The sequence below is a fragment of the Ochotona curzoniae genome, unplaced genomic scaffold, assembly GCF_017591425.1.
Source record: "Ochotona curzoniae isolate NIBS_2020 unplaced genomic scaffold, NIBS_Ocur_1.0 contig_2927, whole genome shotgun sequence".
In the NCBI taxonomy this organism is placed as follows: domain Eukaryota; kingdom Metazoa; phylum Chordata; class Mammalia; order Lagomorpha; family Ochotonidae; genus Ochotona; species Ochotona curzoniae.
Genome location: NW_024465654.1, coordinates 5,094,509 through 5,114,543, shown reverse-complemented (window position 1 = coordinate 5,114,543; position 20,035 = coordinate 5,094,509). Strand labels below are relative to the sequence as shown.

Sequence of the window (20,035 nt, the reverse complement as noted above, 5' to 3'; positions counted from 1 at the left end):
AGCCAAGGGCGCCCAAGGCACCGGGGGTACTGGGGGCACTGCCCTGCCCGAGGGCAACACGCTGCCTGCAGGGCGAGCCAGCCAAGGGCGCCCAAGGCACCGGGGGCACCGGGGGCACTGGGGGCACTGCCCTGCCCGAGGGCAACACACTGCCTGCAGGGCGAGCCAGCCAAGGGCGCCCAAGGCACCGGGGCCACTGGGGGCACTGCCCTACTTGGGGGAGAACACACAGCCTGCACGGGACGAGCCAGCCAAGGGCGCCCAAGGCACTGGGGGCACCGGGGGCATTGCCCTGCCCGGGGCCAACACGCTGCCTGCGGGGCGAGCGGGCTGCCCCAGCAGAGGGCGCAGGGTGCCCGCGGCCAGCGCTGCCCCGGGCCGGGCAGTCAGGACCCCTGGGGCTCCTCGGCCAGCCCACCCCAAGGCTGCGAAGTGAGCAGCGCGACGCACAGCGCACTCGACCGGGGCTTCTCCGGTCGGTTCTTACTTTGTTGACTGACAAGGCCCCGTCCTGGACGCTGTCCGGAGCAAACCTGAGGCAGCAGAGTCGGCGCGGAACCACGATCGTCCAGGAAACGTGTCAGTGCAGAAGGGGAGAAGCCCCGACCTCGCGGCTGCCGGCAGGGGTCTGAGGAGACGGACCCTCGCCGGGAGGCGGGATTCCCGCTACCCCGGGGACACCGCGGCCCTGCTGCTGGCCGCTGACTGGAGGCGCCGCGGGCCGCGTCGGGCCGGTGTCCGTGCCCACGCCGGGGGTTCGGCGCCCTCAGGCCGCGCCGGGGCTCCCGCCTCACCCGCGGCCGCCCTCGGCCCGTCGGCCCCTCAGCCCGTCGGCCCCTCAGCCCCTCAGCCCCTCAGCCGGCCGCGGCAGCCACGCCCCCGAGCACGCCCCACCCACGGAGGGCGGGCACCCGTGGCGGCCACGCCCCCGAGGGGCGGAGCGCCCGGGCCGCACGTGACCGCGGCCCGCCCCCGCCGCTCCGCAGCGCCAGCTCGGCAGAGCGTGGACGCCGCCGCCGCTGCCGCCGCCGGCTGCAAGTTGGTCCCCGGGGCGCGGCGGGCCAGGCACTCGGGGAGCGGGCGCGGCGGCGGCCCCGGCGCGTGCCCCATGTCCCGCGCGGCGAGCGAGAATGTGGAGTACACGCTGCGCAGCCTGAGCAGCCTGATGGGCGAGCGGCGCCGGCGGCAGCCCGAGCCCGGCGCCGCGAGCCCGGCCGGCGAGCGCAGCCTCCTGGCGGCCGCCGAGTCGAGCGCCAGCCTGCAGAGCGCGGGCACCGGCAGCACGGGCACCGGCAGCACGGGCGCGGCGGAGCTGGAGCGCGCGGCGCGGCGCCAGTTCCAGCAGGGCGAGACCCCCGCCTTCGTGTACGTGGTGGCCGCCTTCTCGGCGCTCGGCGGCTTCCTGTTCGGCTACGACACGGGCGTGGTGTCCGGGGCCATGCTGCTGCTCAAGCGGCGGCTGCGCCTGGACGCGCTGTGGCAGGAGCTGCTGGTGTCCAGCACGGTCGGGGCGGCCGCCGTCGCGGCGCTGGCCGGCGGGGCGCTCAACGGCGCCTGCGGACGCCGCGCCGCCATCCTGCTGGCCAGCGCGCTCTTCGCCGCGGGCTCGGCCGTGCTGGCCGCCGCCGCCAACAAGGAGACGCTGCTGGCCGGCCGCCTGGTCGTGGGCTTCGGCATCGGTGAGTGACGCGCGCCGCCCGGGCCCCGTGCGCCCTGCCCGCCCGCGGGGTCCCCGGCCGGACCCGCCGCGGCCGCGCCCCACAGTTGGGGGGTGCAGAGGGACTTCGCGGCCCTGGGGAGTTGCCGAGGGTTCCTCTGCGTTCCTGTCCTCGCCTGGCTCCCCGTCCTGGGCTGGAGCCATGGGCGCTGGGTGCTACACCGGGTGGCAACTTTGCTCTCTGCCCGGAGAACTCCCGGCTTCCTCCTTTGGACCGCCCGCCCCCGGTTCTGCTCTGCGTTCGATGCTTTCCGGGCGGGAAGCCGCTTTAGCCTGGAGAGAGAGCTGGCCTTTCGCTTCCCTTGGTGCCTTCGGGAGCAGCTCCCACCGTGGACGGGTGTGTGCGTGTCACTTGCCCGAAATGAAGGGGTTTACCTGCGTGGCCTTGGCCCCAGACCCAGCGCAGGGCCCGCTGGCGAGGACTCGGCCCACGGAAGATGGCTGGAATGGTGTTATTAGAAAGCAGGGTCGCGGCTGAACCGTGCTGATTTTTCCCAGAGACACGCCGCTGACGCGTCCCGGATGTCTAGACGTGCACTGTTTGGTGGCCCGGAGTTGGGTGCTGCGCACCGGGCCGCTCTGCGCGGGGTCCGGGAGAGGCTTGGCGCCGTTTCCCTGCGGTTTCCTAGGGGCAGCGCTTGCCACAGGTGAGAACCCCCGCGCTCCCCTCAGGTGAGAACCCCCGCGCTCCCCGCACAGCTCCTTCTGGGCGCCGGGCTCACAGCTGAGTTTGCTTGAGTTGTTCTGCGGTGGGAATGAGGCGCTCCACGGAATGTGAGGTCGGTGCCCACGCTCCAGAAGCAGTCAGGAAGTCAAGCTAAACTTAACCTGGCAACCGCCTGCATGCCAGGGCTCTGGTGTAGGTACCCCGCCTTGAGCTAGGCCAGCTGGTCGCCCTGCCCTGAGCCAGCCAATGGACCCGGATTCCTAGCCTTTTCTGGGATAACAGGTTCACTTGTGTAGATTCGGATGTAGGAATAACAATTGAGTAAACTCGGCTTTTGCTGGTGATTTCGTAATTGATGATGCTCTCTGGAGGTCTCTAAAAGAAGCATTCTAGCAGCGGGAAAAGATTGGAGAAGGGCTGCATGTCGGTGCGTGGCCCCTTCCAGGTGGGAGAGGGCGTGCGATGGTGGGGTTTGAGGAGGGAGTCGGTGAGGACGCTGGTGTGTGCAGAGGCAGCGGGATCATCCCAGCAGAGGTGGGGTGTTCACCTTGGCCGGAGATGGGGCGTGGACACGCCGGTGGTTGACTTGGAGAGATGAGGAAGGGAAGGAATGCAAGCCAGGGATGAAAGCAGAAAGGGACGCGTAGAATGTCTGGAGGAGGGGCAGGCGTGGGGGTGGCTTAGGCTATCTGGAGTTGGGGGCAGGCGTGGGGGTGGCTTAGGCTATCTGGAGTTGGGGCAGGCGTGGGGGTGGCTTAGGAGTGTTGGGGGGGGTGGAACCACAGCCTAGATCGGAAGCAGGAAGGAACAGTGGCAGGGTGGTGGGCCCCCTCTGTGGGCTCTGGGCTCAGTGGTTTGACATGATGCTTGGTTTGCACTGCCCTCACTGGGCCCTGGGTGGCCCATCTCGCCTCTCCTGGGAGAAGCACACTGGAAAGAGAAGTTGGGGTCCAGTTTCCCGGCAGCTGGCCTTGCTGTAAGGCGTTGGGAGCAGCGTAGGAAGCGGAGTATCTGGCGTTCCAGCCATGATAGCCAGATGCAGAATGGGAGGCAAGTATTCCAAATGGCTACTGTGGCTGCTGTGCCAGTGCCCACTCCACAGCACCGAGATGCCCTTAAAATGAGGTGCCCCTCTCTTCTCTCCATGACTTTGCTGGGAGAACTCTCTTCCCCAGGGAGAAAATAGGAAAATGGGGCCCATGAGGTTACAGGTTTTTGTTTTCTGATGTAGTCCTGGTGCATTATCAGAATATGTGATAGGTTGTCTGAAAGTTTTGGTTGTAATGGTTTAGTGAAATTACCCAATTACCTCTTCAGCATGGCTAACTAAGCTTCTGGGATAAGATAAAAACCCCACCCTGGGGCTTTCCTTGTCTAACGGGGCAGAAAGACTCAGAGCGGTTGACATGGGGTGGAGGTTGCACTCCAGTGCCCGGGGAGGACAGTGAGCAGGTGGGGGAGTCGACGGGACCCCGGGTGAAGGAGGACTTCACAGGGCCGGTATTGAAGCTGAGGTTGAGTTCATTGATGTTTGAGGCGTGGCGTGCGTGTGTGTGTTGCCCTGAAGTTGGGAGTGGAAGAGTGAGTGAATACATTTTCATTGATGTTGGGGTGTGTGTGTGTGCAGTGGGCACTGAGTGGGGCTGCTGTGGCCTTTCCCTGGCTGGAGAGACCATTGAGAGTGGTTAATGTCATTAATACAATGTCAGGGCTTTGGCCAAAGGCTCTTTGGCCAGTTTGGGAAATTAAGGTGCCGTTGTCACAGGGGTAAGGCATTGGAAATTCAGGGAGAGCAGGGGGTGGGGGTGAGTGAGAGCTGAGAAGACTGTGTGCCAGGGGCTTGGCTGAGCACGGCTTGGTCGGTCTGGTGTGTTCCGGGACAGCGTGTGTGTGTGTTGGGGGGGGGGGGTTGTTTCTGTTTTTCTTAAGAGGTACAGAAGCAAAAGTGGATAGCCTGACAGAGGTGTAGGTGACTTGCGTGTAGAGCCCCCAGGCTGCTCCTTAGCAGGGAGCTGGAGCGAGGCGTGGGGCTGGCACACAGGCCCAGGCACTGTAAGGATGGCACGTCTTCACCACCACCCTGTTGGTGGCTTTTAAGGTTCTGCGGCAACAAAGTCTGATGCTTGGCTACTGTTACTGAGTCATTATTTTAGGTGTTTTCTTTTGCCGGGAGTTCCTTGGGCTCCTCTTGTTGAGTTTGCTCTTGTACTGAGATCCAGCCTTGAGACCTGACTGGCCATTCTTCCAGTCAGTCCCTTCCTAACTTGTAGATGCAGATTTGTAACAGGTGCAAACTATCTCAGAAGTTACTTACTGTAACAGGGTAGCAGGTGTCTTTGTATCACCAGGTTTCAAAGTAGAGTTAGTTACACTTGCAGCTGAATGAGGGGGTGTGGTTTTCTGCAGATTAGCTTCAAGTACTATTCTGTGACTGTATCTCTCCTGCATAGTATACACAAAAGCTGTGTGGGAAGGACAGGTTCCAAGAGCATAATGCTGCTGATTACTGTTGACATATACACAGTCAGCCAAAAGGCGTGCAGAAATGTTGACATTTGTTTGGTGTTGTGGGCAGTATCAGGTCTCTGCATCCTGGTCCTCACCAGTATTGACAGGGTTGAGCAAGACTCATTGTGCGTTTGCACAGCCAGTGTCTTCTCACCAACCTGCTGCAGGGCTCCCTCTGCTGGAGCAAGGTCGTGGCTGCACATTGCAAAACTGTTTCCAACTAACACTTTTAAGACTTTGAATTCCAAAGCAAATATAAACTCTCATTGGGCTAAAAAAGCAAAAACAAAAACAACTGTACCCATGTAGATTAACATCAATAAAGACATCCAAGCAAGGGAAGCAGGCAGACGTTTAAACAGCCAGCAAGACCATGTCATTGTTTGAGTGGGGGTGATCACATTTCTGCCTACGTCCTTCACTCCTCTTCATTTCAGATTTTCACATTTTCTAACATAGGGCTGCTTCCTACTGTCAGAATGGACATGGCATAACACCTGCTTCTTTGCCTTGTAAGGGAAGGGCCCTCCCTTTTCTCTCTGGTGACACAGAGCTGTTTGACCTAAGTATGTTTGCTTAGTAACATTGTAACACCCTCTTCAGGAGCCTGTTAACTAATGTTGGACATGAGTGAGGTGGAGTTGATCATGTGGCTTCTAAAGAAAACCCTGCTTTCCCCCTCGTCCACATTTCCTTGTCTTTTACCAACTCGGAATAGGAGCATTGGTGTCTGTGGACACCTCTGACAACAGAGCATTTATGACTAGAATTCAGGTAGCAAATGGTCTTTGTTCTCTCTTTAGCCACTAGGCCACAGTGCTGGGCCCAGCTCTTTTTCCTTAAAAAAAATGTGTTTATTTCATTTGAAAGGCAGAGTGTCAGAGACAGAGACCTTCCGCCTGCTGTTTCTCTCCCCTGCATCTTCCTGTGGTGGGCCAAAGCTATGAGCTCCTCAGAATGCGGCCAGGTGTCATGTGAGAAGTGGGAGCATGCCTTGCATTGTCATCTACCGCCTCCTGGGGTGTGCAGGACCAGGGCTCGCACCCAGGCGCTGTAGGATGACAGGTGGGCATGTCAAGCAGCTATTTGGCCACTAGGTTGAATGGCTGCCCCAGTGTTTGTCGTCTTTATCCGAGAATACAGGAGTTAGTGTTAGCACCACAGGTCAGAATGGCCGGATCTGCAGTGTTTCCACAGATGTGTCCCGTGGCGCTGCTGGGCTGAGCAGCATGACAGTGGTCTCCCGTGAATGGCGACATCTGTTGGCCCTGGCCATCATCTGGTTTTGGCATCTCCCCGCCCTACGCTGGCAGCGTTCCAGGCAGTCAGGCTTCTTGGCAGAATGTGGACCGCGGGCAGGTTGGCTGCCGACAGACAGCCTGGCTCTGGCAAAGCCGAGGAATTGTTGAATGCTTGCACTGGGCGACACTTTGAGGTACAGTCTTCGTGATCACTTAGTGGATAATAAATCATATCTTTATTTTCAGGTGAGGACATTTGGGCAGAAAGCATTGCAGGTAGTCTTGCACTGCTCACACGTGCTTGGGAGGCAGCATTGGCTCTGCAGGTCCGTGTGACTGCAGGGGTCTGTCTGATGGCAGCTGCCAGGAGCTGCTCCCTTCTGCCTGAATGGCACGTCCTTGATCTGGACAGTGAGAGTCATGGAAGCGTGCGTTCATTGGTTCCTGGAAAGATGTTTTCTTTCTGTGGTGAAATAAGTAGCAAGAACTTCCCAGCATGAGAACTGTTCAGTCTCAGTTCAGTAGTGTCGTCAGGTCACTTCATTGTGCAGCACATGAATTCTTCTTGGAAAAGCTCAGCTCCGTCCTTGAACCCGTCATTCCCACCCACTCCCAGGCCTTGGGAACTGCCTGTCTACGTTCTCTCTTGCTCTTCTTTTCCTTCCTCTTAGTGTGGAAGCACGCATAGCTCTTTCAGATCCTGTTTTGAATTACTTTGGATATATACCCGAAGTAGGTTTGCTGGGCTGTATGGTAGCTGCGTTTTTAATTTTTAAAAAGATTTATTTATTTTTATTGGAAAGTCAGGTTTACAGAAAGGAGATGCAGAGAGGAAGACCTTCTGTCCACTGACCCACTCCCCAAGTGGTTGTGATGGGTGCAGCTGAGCCGATCCAGAGCCAGGAGCTTCTGATGGTCTCTCATGCAGATGCACAGTCCGAAGGCTTTGGGCCGTCCTCGACTGCTTTCCCAGGACACAGGCAGGGAGCTGGATGGGGAGTGGAGCAGCAGGACACGAGCCAGTGCCCATGTGGGATCGTGGCACATGCTAGGCAAAGCACTTCAGCCACTAGGCTATTATGCCATTCCACATTTTTTGAGGAAACTTCATACTTTCTTCCCATAATGACTGTGCCATTTTATTTCTGTATCAACAGTACGCAAAGGTTCCAGGTAGGTTCTTTACACCTTCACATCTTTATCTGCATCTCACTTGCCGTTTTTTGTCCCTTGAGGGTTGGCCACCGTGACAGATGTAGAATGACATCTGTGGTTTTGATTTACTTTTTTTTTTAATACTTATTGGCTATTGCTATTATCTTCTTTGGAAAATTGTCCACTTAAGTCATTCACTTACTTTTTTTTTTTAAGTATTGCTTATTTATTCTAGTGCCCAGAGCTCCCATTGACAGTTTTCTCCTCTAGTGCACGGGAGCTGTGACTCAGGCTGGGTGTCAGGGCTCAGCGACTCGGGCCATCACTGGTGTTGGCTCGGTTGTGCACTTGCAGGTGGCTGGAGTCTGGAATGGAGCCAGTGCAGAGACATGGGCAGGCTGCTGAGAGCTGCGGCCTCTGAACCATTACGGCGCACACACTGCCTCTGCTTCTGTTGTGTGCTTGAGTTGTGTGCTGCGTCTGTCTTCCTAACATCAAGCCTCACCGGGGGGTGGGGGTGACTTGTGGATGTCCACTCTTGGGCAGCTTGTGTTTTGGTTGAGTGTGTCCTGTGCTGTGTGCAAGTCTTTAACTTGGTGCCATTCCCTTTGTCCCTCACTCTTGTGTTGCCACATCATAGGTCTGCAAGCCTTTGCCTTGTGTTTTCTTCCAGGAGTGCTAACGGTTGGAGGTGCTGGCTTTAGCTGTTGAATGTATTCTGAGCTACCATTAGTGTGTAGTCTACACAAGACTCTGCTTCATCGCCTTGTACGTGGATGTCGGTGTTTCCACCACCACTCATCAGACCGTCTTTTCCTGAGCATCATGTCTAAAATGCACACTTTTAAACGTGACAGGCTTTTGGGGGGCACACCCATGGCATTTATCAAGAAACGACAATGGGCACACATTCCTGAGTAGTGCTTCCCCCCTGGTGCTAGGGAGGATGCCTGTGGTCAGGGCTTCTGTCTGCTCGACCATGGCCACCTGTCCCCAGGGGATTGTATCTTCATGGTGGCAGGTGACAGATGGCAGGCTCTGGACCACACACAGGTCCTGTTGGGGGTGGAGCAGCTGACATGCAAAGGACACCTTTCCTGTGTGCCCCTGAAGCCCTGTGTTTCTCTGGTTAGCGTGTGCTCCAGCCCCGCCTCATTGTCCGAGTCCTGGCTGTCAGGTGCCACAGACACAGAGATGGATAGTCTGCCTGTTCTTGGAAGCCGTGGGCTGGGAGGGGAGGGCAAGCAGGAGAGAGGCGGCGCTATGGTCCGTGCTGGAAGTGCATTCCTTGCCACAGCTTTCTCTGCCACAGAGTGGGACTGCCCAGAGTGGGACTCTGTCTAGACAATCTACGGGGCGTTGGACTACTTGGTCTTTTTTGGGCACAGCTCATCTACTATTGGCCGGGTGGGTGGGGCTGTGGGGAAGGTGGCTGAGTGTTGACAGTGACACCTGTCATTGAATTTTCACCTGTGCAGTCACATGTGAACAGCAAGCTAAAGACTGTACAAGGGAATACCCAGGAGCACATTACTGCACTGGGGTGGAACACCAGAGACTCAGCCAGTTGTGGCACAGTTAGTTAGGAAAGCAGGTTAGCTGCGGGTAAGCCCAATGCTTCCACTCTGTGAGGTAAGCTGGGACGCTGTGAACTCTGTGCTCTGGGTCACTCACCTGCAGGTGGGCATGGCCACTGCCTCCTGGGATGGTTACCAGGCATCAGCGAGTTCATCCTGGGGAGAGGCTGGCAGGTGCTTGGGCCAGTGGTCACTCACAGGTGGTCACCCTTGGCCATGTGCCCTTGTGTGTGAGTCTCCAACCAGGGCATTCACACTGCACTGAAAAGTTGAAGTTGTGTGATCATGCCATAGGTCCCATGATTACTGCTCCTGGTTTCTCAGCATATCCATTCCTGTCATGGCCCCGCACCCCTGTGTGATCGACAGAGAGGAAGCTCCTGTTGGGCTTGGTGTCCGTCCCAACAGGAGTCTAGATTTGATTGCACAGATGGGCCCCATGTGGGAGGCACGCAGCATCACTTTGTCTGTGTCACTCTGTCCTCCCACCCTCTGGGCTTACTTTGCAGTCAGTGACGTGGTGTTAGCCACACCCACTGTGTGGAAGGTTGAAAGCGTTGAGTCTGAGAACAGCAGTTCGGATGGGAGTGGAGGGGCAGAGACCTGGCCTTCGCAAGCAATACTTGTTGTTGGAGCACGGGGTGGGCCACGTCAGGCTGGGCTTCAGTACCTGCAAGAATATGGGAGAACTAGGTCTGCGGGCAGATTGTGTAGGGTTCCCTTACAGAGAAGAGACTTGTAGTCTCACCTCTGTGGGACTGCAGTGCCTCCTTGGTTTAGGAAGGGAGCTTGAGTTGGTGATGGACCAAGCCAGGCTGGACCATAGAACTTAGCTGACAGGAACCCACCTGACACTCTTGGGGGCTGGGCCTGGAAGGAGGCTGCAGCACATGTGAAAGCTGGGACTGATGGCAGACCATGCAAGCAGGACCATGGCCCCTGCTGGTATGTGTGGGATGCAGAGCTGGGCACAGGCCTGGTAGAGGATCTTAGGGAACTACCCACTGGGGAGCACAAGAGGCAGGGCTGGGAGTGGGCCAGGCCTGGCAAGGCTGCAGCACTCGTCTTTGTTTGCAGGCTCGGTCTGGGGCCAGGCTGGGCTGGGCCAGGCTACAGCATCCACTGGTACAAATGAGATCCAGGACAGGGTGTGGGCTGCGTCTGGCTGAACTATGCTGCAACACCCACCGGCAAGAGCTGAGACTGCAGGTAGGCCCTGCCATGCTGGGTGAAGCACCCATCAGCTTGTGCAAGAGCAGGGCTGAGAAAGGACCTCGTAGTAGAACTCTGGGAACTTTGCTGCTGGGCTGCAGCCCTCAGTGGTGAGTGTGAGAGCCAGGGCAGTGGAAGAACTGTGCTGGGCAAAGCTGCAACACCCATTGGCATGCATGTGGACTGGTCTGGGGATGAGCCAAACTAGGCTAGGATCCAGCTCCTGCTGGTGCTTACAAAAGCCAGAATGGGTATGAGACAGGCTAGGCTAAGCTGTGGCATCTGCTGGGTCACATGAGAGCTGGGTCAAGGGATGGGCCAGACTGGGCTGGGCTGTAACACTCACAGGTGAGAGCTGGAATAGGTGCAGGCCTGTCAGGCTAGGCTGTAGTATCTGCTGGTGAGTGCCAGGACTGGAGGCTGGCCATGTCAGTCTGGGCAGCAGCATCCTCCAGCACATGTGAGATCTGTCACTGGGGGTGGCTAAAATTACTGAATAAACAACAACAACAAAAAGAAACATCAGTGAAATGAAGTTTTGTTTTTTTTTAAATATAATTGATAAACCACTGTCCAACTAACCACCCCCAAAACACACACATGAAAAAGGCTCCAATTAATAAATAGCCAAATTAATAAAATCAGAGATGAAAAATGAGATGTTGCCATTGGTAACACAGAAATAAACTAATCACGAGGTGCTACAATCAGCTATATTCCACTTTAGTGTTTAGATTACTCACTCATAAAAAGGAGACAGACTTCATGTATTATGCAATGAAGAGCATGGGGATACTTATTACCCTACTCTGGGTTTCGCCCTCCTTCAGTAGCCCTACCCCCAACGGTTCTCCTTAGTTCTTAATCGTAGTTCCCATAAACCCTTCCTACCTGGGCATCTGTCCTTGCTACCTCCCACAGGATTGCTTATGCATTTTGTTTAAGCCATGTGTGTCACTGCCCATAGGTGATACCTGTCTGCTGTGGATCAGTACAGTCATGGGCAAACACACAGGCCCAGGAGAGCGGAAGAGGCTGGTGAGCCCACCCGGGGCTGGCCTGTCAGCTGACTTGCACCATGTCATGGTCCTCACGAGAGCTCATTGATAAAACACTTCCGTTAAGAGTTTAGTGTAGTTGCTAGGACGTAGTAAGTACTTGATCGCTGCACTTGTGTTTTTGCTTGGCCCTGCTCTGTACCACACTGGAAGTTTTAAAAAGTGCAGAAAGTAAGGCTTAGGCCCACTGTACTCTTCTTTCAAATCCCCAAGGTCTCGCCCAGTGCTGCATAGCTTGGTTGTGTGAAGTTTATTTCCTGTTTTATCTCCTGTTGGAGACGTCAACACCCATTGAGCTGGTGAACAAAACCAGACCGTGCGGAATGAAGTTTTCCTGGCCTGTTGGTAATAGCATCCAGATGTATGACAAAACGTTCTGGCCATGGGCTTTGATTTTCAGATTAGATTTTTTCCTTATCTTGTTGAATTGAGTATTTCACAGTAGTGTCGGTGTAATAATTGATAATGAATGTAGTGCTGCTCGAGTACGTGAACGTGCCCTGTCCGTTTCCAGCTCCCTGCGGAGGGATTCCTGTGTGCGGTGAATGGGGGGCTCTTATCCAGCACAGTGTCCCTGGGTGCCTCGTAGGGAGATGACTCCCACCAGCTTCCAGCACACAAACTGTCTGTGCTTTTAGGGGGTGGTAAGAAGATAGAAGATATAAGTAGAATGCTACTTATTGAAATGAATACTTAGGGAAACTGGGAGAATAAGCTGTTTTCTCTTTTCCTAAACAAATAAGCAAACAAAAAAGCCTTTATGGGTTGAGTGTTTGACCTTATCAGAATGACTTGCTTCCCACCCAGCTTTGCCTCCTGGTTCAGGCTTCCTGCTGAGGCATACCTGGAGGGATGGCAAGTGAAGTCGGCTGAAGGAGAAAGGGTCCTGCCACCGTGTGGGAGAGCCCTGCTGAGTCCGGGCTTCTAGCTTGGACACGGTGCGAGCCTGGCCATTGAGTGAAGCAGCAGAGGAAAGGGCATGCTTCCATTTGATCTCATTCTTCTTAAATTCTTCCAACATAAATTCGATAGTTTATTTAGTACCATCTGTGCAGGAGGTCCATATGGTCTGGGTCGTTTTATATTAGTTGTACAGTGGCAGAACGGTGTTTTTCTAAAAGCTGTTTTCAACTGTAAATTTGAATTTTTCTTGAGCAGTAGAAGCATGAGAACTTGCTGTACAGAGAGCACCACTGCAGTGGCTAGTACTCACTTTCATTTACTCTGTCATCTGTCTGACCTAATCCAGCTCTGGTTAAAAGAACCCATAGGTGAGTTTAGAACCATGTCAGTTAAATATTTGTTTTTTTTTTTTTTTTTTAATTCTGAAGGTGCAGTCCCTAGAGATGAGCTGTGTGAGTGAACAGGGCCTTAGGCTTCCATAGGGAGGGCGTCTTGGCAGTTGCAGGTCAGACAACCTGATGCTAGTTTCCATGATGATAACATGTTGAAGGGAAGGTGGACAGGCTTGGAGGAAAGGGCAGTGATTCCTGGGAGTTTCTGTAGACTCATTGGGTAGACACCTGCCTAATGCCTCGCTCTCGTCTTCCTGGTCTGCAGCACCTGCCTGGGTAATCAGAAATCCCACCGATGATGCATCTGGCGCACTCCCTTCATCGAAAAGATTGACAGGTTATTTGCTGTGTGCTGGTGAGCAAGATGAGTATCAGCCTTGTGAGGGCCAAGAATCATAAGGAACCTCTGAAGCTAGGCAAATCGGAATGATGCAGGTTTAGCTGAACTGAAAGGCAGGCCAGGAGCCAGCCAAGTGGCTACGAGGCTTGATGACAGAGTTAAAGGTCGTGGGATGCTGTGAACAATCTGCAGAGGTGGGAACTTGCTGGATCATCTGAGGCCCGGTGTGTAGGAGTTCTCTGCCTGTACCGTGAGAGCTGGCTGAGACAAGGGCTGTTCTGGTGGAGTTAGTCCTGGGAATCTATCCGGACACAATAATGCCCCTCCAGCAGATGGAAGGAAGAGCATGCTTCTGGGACTGACCCTGGCTGACTCCATTAGCAAGATGGGTTTGATCAGACTCCATTCCTGCTTGGAGCTATTTCCAGACACTCGTGTGGTGTTAGGTCAAGGGCCCACCCCGGAATCTGTGCTTGGCTGCAGAGGCAGTACCTAATCGTGTTACCTCCGTGGGGCGCTGGCACCTGGGACTGCCTTGATCTTGTTTCTGCTCTTTCTGCTTGCAGGTCACGGACAACAGTGCATCCGTTGTTTCTTTGTACTTCTGCCTGATTAGCTCCAGTACTGCAGTGTCTGGAATGCCTTCTGCTCTTGATACAATAAGGAAAAGATGTGTTGTGCTACTTAGTAGGGGAATAGCAAGTGAAACCCAAGAGTGGGCATGTGGCTTCTTGTTTACCGGCCTGCTTTCTTTCTCAACACAGGTTCAGTTGGGCCTGGTGTTTGTAACAGCAGGTTGAGACAGAAAGTGACACCAGAGGGTAAGATGCCATTTTCTTTTCTTATGGCCATGAGTGTTTACTTTGTTATGAGATAAAAGAAAAATGCCCTTCAGATTCACCTGTTGTCCAGAAGGGGAGGTTAGGGAGCTGCCACTGTGGCAAAGCGGGTGAGTCGTCTGTGACACTGCCATCCTGCGTATGTACAGGTTTGTGTCCTGATTGATCCACTTCTGAACTAACTCCCTGCTAGTGGCCTGGGAAGAACAGTGGAAGATGGCTCAAGTGTGTGAGTCCCGACCCAGTTTGTTGTTGACCTAGAAGAAACTTGTGGTTCCTGGATACAGCCTGGCCCAGCCCTGGCCGTTGTTGGTCATCTGAGGAATGAATCAGCACTTGGAAGATGTCTCTGTTACTCTGGCTTTTAGAAATGATTGGTATGAGGGCTGATCACCCTGCAAGGCTCCCTGCAGCACAACTGCCTTTTCAGTTTCTGCCCTGGCCTGGAAGACAGCGTGGCGAGGCAGGGACGCGTTATAACGGCTTTGAGATTTTGAGCAGTCATGTAGTGCTTGCTTTCTTTTTGTGGAATAGGAAGTGTAATTAAGTTGTGGGAAGCTTTTTCGGATACAAGTGCCTCAGGACCAGGCGCGCGAAAAGAAGGAGAAGCACAGTTGTGTGTCTTGATCTCTGCAGGAGTTATTCCTGGGCTCCCTTGCAAAAGCCAAGGTCCTCCTTGCTGAAGTAAAATGATGTATTTGCATACAACCTGCACATGTTCCCAAGCCCTCCCTAAGTGACCTTGCTCCCTCATGCCAGGTCAGTGCTTTCCTGCAGTGGTCAGACAGTAAGAGTGAGGGACACGCAATCTGTGCATGTTTGTGCTGAATGTTTTCAATCTTAGGGCAAGTTGTATCTGTGGGGGCAGAAATCCTGTTTACTGAGGGATGGCTGAGCTGTGGTCATGTGTCACCTCTCCAGGCCCCTTCCTCAGTGTGATGCACATGTGGGCCTTTGTGACGGGTGGGCTCAGTAGTCCCCCGACCCATGGACCTACCTTGCACTGAGCGGATGATGCACCTTCATCCGTGCACTGCCCTCGGGGGTGACCCTGACACACCCTGCGTTTGAAGTGATGCCTTGGGTGTCTGGCTTAGGGTTAGCATTCCTTTTGCGATGCCCAGTGGAGCCTGGGGGTTGTTACCTGAGCCAGCCTGATGAGCTGAGTGCCCAGCTGGCCACTCCCGTGTTTCTGGTTGTTGAAGGTCTCTTGCTGAAGCTTAATACTGTGCTCTTTGAAAGAGCCCCTTTAAGAGAAAACTGATGCATTAGAAAGTGGCTGTGTGTTTCCCAGACCACACAGCTCTAAACCAGGGGACATTGTTTTTCAGTTGTTGCCAATGGGAGAGTGTTTGTGAACCTGGGATGAGTCATTGGAAGTGTTTGTGGCAAGAAGACACTGGAAGCCAGGTCTGGAGCACTCTGATTGCTGTTGGAACCTTAGAGGAGCAGTGCACTTACTTGGACTTCGGTTGGATGCATTTAGGTACATCAGTGAAGGAGTGTTTGGGCTGTCATGCAAAATCCCCAGCACCTGCTGTTTCATTGGTGTTGGCAGAAGGCCTGGTACTGCCTCCTGCATCCACGTTTGTGTGTAGCAGCTGGAGGCAGGAGCGTTTACAGTGTGGTGAGTGATGGCTGGTTGTGGACATCTCTCTGTACTGTGACAGCTCAGACCCCCGCAGTCATGCACAGCAGCTAGGCTCTCAGGGAAAGAATCCGCAAGGGCTGATTGGGGCAGGGGAGTCAGCATTTGAGGGCCAGCTGGTGTGGCCTCTCATTTACGGTTTCTGCTTTCTTCCTTCATCTCCTGGCTTTTCCCCGTGGGTTTGAGTCCCAGCACTGCTTGCTGAATTCTGAAAGCAAGAAAGAATAAGAAAAATTAGAACTTGTAGCCAGAGGTCTGCATGAAAAGACCCCAGGATCCCCGGCATGGAGGTGGTCGTCATCTCCCTGTTTCTGTTTGTCCATTATGGTCCAGCCTGGAGACTAACCCAGTTCCCAGCCTGTGTGGCTACAGTGACACAGCCCCTATTGAGGCCTGAGGAGCCGATACGTGGGTCCCTGGGACTGGAGCCGGTGTAGGGGTCCCTTCTGGCTGCTGTGCTCCAAGGTTGGTTCCAGCCTTGCAGAAGAGTTGAGCTCTGAATCAAATGAAAATACAGCTAACATACCAAAATTTTGGGGAGACACAAAAGCAGTGCTTAGAGGGAAGTTTATGGTGTTGAAGCTTATGTTAGAAAAAAGCAACATCTAAATCAGTTGTCCAGCCTCTCACCCTGGGAAACTAGGGAGGGGAGAGGAAATTAAGTCCAAAGCAAGCAGAAGATAAGAAATAATAAAAACTGAAACTGAAACCAGCAGACTCACAGACAGCAATCAGAAAAAAGCTAGCAAAAAGCTAGTTCTTGCAAAAGGAAAAAGTCAGTAGGCCTCTAGCAAAGCTAAAATAGAAGCAGAAAGAGGGAACACAGATTAATATCAAACATGAAAAAGCTGACAGCTCTACATACCTTTTGGAGATTGACAAAGATACCTTGTAAAGAAATACTGAGAGCAGTTCTGGGCCTGTGGAGCTGGTGGCTTAAATGACCAAGTATATCAAAACTCACTCAAGAAACAGGTAGTATGCATAACCCGGTGTATGAGTATGTTAAATAAGCTTCCCAAATGGAAAACACCAGGCTAGATGGGCTTACAGATGAACTATGGCAATATTTAAGGGAGAAATTGTGTCACATAGTTTATAATCTGTCTGAAAAGATAGAAGTAGGGGCCAGATTTGTCAAGTTGTGGGTAAAGCCTCTGGCTTTGACATTGGCGTTCCATGTAGGTGCTGGTTTGTGGCCCAGCTGCTGCACTTAGGCTGCAGCCCCCGCTCAAGGCCAGTGGAGGATGACCTTTCCCTTGGTGCACTTCCCCTCGTGCGGAAACCGGGAAGAAGCTCCTGCTCTGACTCTGGCTCAGCTCTGCCTGTTGCAGCCACTCGGGGAGTGAGCCAGCAGTGAGAAGATTAATTTATCTCACCTTCATGTTTGCAGCTCTGACTTTAAAATAGATAAATAAAATCTTAAAAAAAAAATAGCAGAAGCAATTTTACCATAGAACTAAACATAGACAAAGACGAGAACTGTAGACAGTGCTGGGCGTGTGCATAGATGAAAAAGATTAGCAACAAAATATTATCAAAAACTCAGCAGTATACAAAACAATTTTATTGCATGACCAAGTAGGATTTATCCCAGGTGTCCAAGGCTGGCCTAGTGCTTGGGAATCTGTTGTTTATCTTGGCTGCAGGCTGGAAGTCAGAAATCGCATGGTCATAATAGACTTGGGGGAAAAAAAAAACATTGTTTAGAAGTCCATCTATTCATGATCACAGCAAAATAAACTGGCTTGGGGCAGCTTTCTCAGTAGAGAAAACTCATGAAAACAACGCAGTAGTTACTTGTGACGAGCTAGTAGCTTTCTCGCTAAGAGCAGGAAGATAGCAAAGTGGTTTCTAGTGACCGCCGCTTTTCACACATTTAAAGTAGTCCTGGAACTCTGCCTGTTGTAGGGGTGACATACTGATGCAGAAGGAAAAGCAAAATTGCATTTTCGGATGACATGCATGTCTGTATATAGAAATAAAAAGTCTGGAAATGACGAGGAGTTATAGAGAGCGGATACAAGGGGATCACTTTCTAAATTTGCCAGCAGTGAATAAATGGACTTTCAAAATTAAAAAAAAAAATGTTTAGTAAAAAAAATGCATAATTTCACTTGGTTTGAGAGAGCTGCTGTGTAGCGTGTTACCTGTACTTAAGGCATGTTGAAAAGTCATTGAGTGGATCTTATGCATTCTCAAGCAGATTAAAAAAAAAACATAGTTATGTGAGGTAATGTGTACATTGCTTAGCTCGATTTAGCTGTCCTACAATGTTCCACGATGTCTTAATCATTAGATACTGAAAATACATATAATTTTGTCAATTGAAAAAAATCGGATGTTTACGTTAGCGTTCCTCCCTAAATGAAATAGTTAAATCTAAAAACATGTACAAGTTCTATATGAGGAAAGCCATCAAACTGGTGAAAGTAAACAAATAAGAACTACAAGTGGGTGATTTTACCATGTTCATGGATAGGAAACCTCAGTATTGCCTTGGTGTCAGTTTTTCACAAGTTGGTCTATAGATTGAGCATAATTCCTTTTGAAATCTCCGTTCGCTCCCATGGAGATGCTGGAAGTTTCTACGAGCTCCAACAGTGCCAGGTGGACATCAAGACTGCCATCACACCTCAGTAATTGAGACGGAGTATTACTGCCCAGAGAACAGACACATAGACAGGTGGACCAAACCAGAGAGCCATAAAGTAGAACTGGATGGGGTGTTCAGCAGCACCCCTGGCCAGGGGTGAGGTTCCTGCCCCTCGTGGTGACTAGCAGATCGATGTCTAGGCACTTGCAGCTGTTCCAAGGCTGCAGGGAAGATAAAAGGGCAAAGTGTAAAATCCACTCCTGTTACCCATACCTTGAGTTACCACATGGACCTGTTGGGTCAGCAGTTTCCTTTTATGAAAAGGTCAGTTATATTGCCTGTGTCCCATTGCCATCCTAGGCATCGCATGAGAAAATGACACGGAAATGCTTTGGCAAATAGGAGATGTCAAATATGGTTTATTGTTTTATGTTATTACAAACAATGAAACTCAGCAGTAAAAAAGGTTAGGAAAAATATGTCCAGAGGTGAAGTGGCTCCGATGGTCACAACAGAAGAAAATATGCTTTGAGTAGAGCTGAAAAGATTGACGTATATGGAAGGTGGAGAACGCAGTTCGCACGTGATGTGGTTGGGTCACCAGTCTCCATTCTGCCTTCAAGTTGTCATGGTTTGATTTTGTTTCCCCCTGAATTGTGAAAGGTTAGGATTGGTTGCCAGTGACTTAACCAAAGCAGCAGAAGGAATGTGAGAATGCTTGCTGTGAGTTTGGGGTGCTGCTCCCTAGAGCTAGGCTGTGGATTTGCTGTTCACTGTGTTTGCAACAGGGTCTTGTCCCCCTTGGGGGAGTGGTGTGTGTTGAACTCAGAACAAAGAATACAGAAGGTGATAGGTAACCACCCTCTGTGTGTTTCCAGTATTGAGAGAAATCCACCTCATCAAGTAGATTTCCTCTCTTGTTTGTAGTGGTACTGTAATTTTCCCAAGTCAGACTTTGAACAAACTTTGTTTCGGCTCATGTTCCTACCCTAGGTTTCATACAGACAAACTGGCCTCCTGAAAACAGTCTCTTTGCTCGGGCTAATAACAGTTGACTGGTTTGCTACGTTATATTCCCCTTGTTCCTTCCTGAGGGAAGGTCATTACTTTTTCATAACTTTGATGTTTGGAAACTCCATTGAACTATTTGTTTATAAATGACCCCCTAGGGAAAAAACAGCGGCTTTCTTCTAATGATTACAAGTAGCTCTCTTAACTGATCAGACACAGGAAGCAATGAGCAGTAAAACAAGTGTAATGCACAGTAGTAATTTCATGGGAAACCTGTTGACGAATGCGAAATTTAAAGTCATAGTAATAGTAAGTAACCTGTGACTAGTGCGTTATCCGAAAAAGAATTTAAATGAGAGATAATTAGGAGATTTAAAATGTGGGGCTTCCACTGGGTAGTCGAGAAAGCTGCTGAAAGCAGCTGCTTGCTATGGAAGTTAGGCGCCCTCTGTCCTTTTCTACCTGCCTTCCTAATGAATTCATATATTCTGCATTTCCATGGTAGCAAGAGAGCGTTGGACTGTGGTGTCGAAGTTGCTAATGGATTAAAAGGCAAAGTTGTTTTAGAGAAATCTCAGCTATTACCCTGGAAACCATGGTTAACCAAAACTTTCCTCTTTTTTATTTTGTTGTATTGCATGAATATATGCAGGATGAATGTAGTTCTTAAGTAATATTTATTTCTAGTAAATGGATGTAAAGATAGAACATTACAGGATAGCAACAGAAGTTTGTTCAGAAACATGAGGTTCCTCATTAAGCTGCACACTCGTTTTTGAGTGCGCGTGGAGACTCTGCCTACCTTCATCTCCCTTCATGTCTTGCTTCCTGCTTTCCCTCAACAGATACTAAAGGCCTGACAGTCGCAGGATCATGGTAGGTTCTCCTTACGCTTTATTCTCGCAACCATTATGCTATGATGACGTGTGTCATGTCCACATCTCTTATTTAAGTAAAATAAGGTATGTGTGACGAGACCACCTCGCTCTGCCTAATGTCGGGCTTATGAGTCATCTGTTCGTTGGGGGCCACAATTCTTACACGTTTGCAGTGTGGTCCACTTCTGGCTTGTCAGGCACCTGTCTCTCTTTAACGGTCTGTGTGGGATCTGTTCCCTGGCTGGTGTTATTCCGTCTTTACGTTCTGTGTAAGGAATACTTCCATGACGGTG

General features: G+C 51.9%; 1 protein-coding gene across 1 annotated transcript in view; it reads left to right on the top strand.

The window, feature by feature from the left end:
- Positions 1 to 1,108: 1,108 nt before the first annotated feature.
- Positions 1,109 to 20,035, top strand: part of SLC2A13 (solute carrier family 2 member 13) — a 112,776-nt gene continuing 93,849 nt past the window's right edge. Inside the window, exon 1 of the mRNA XM_040978883.1 lies at positions 1,109 to 1,679. Coding sequence (XP_040834817.1) covers positions 1,109 to 1,679 — 571 coding nt within the window. The remainder of the gene's footprint in view (positions 1,680 to 20,035) is intronic.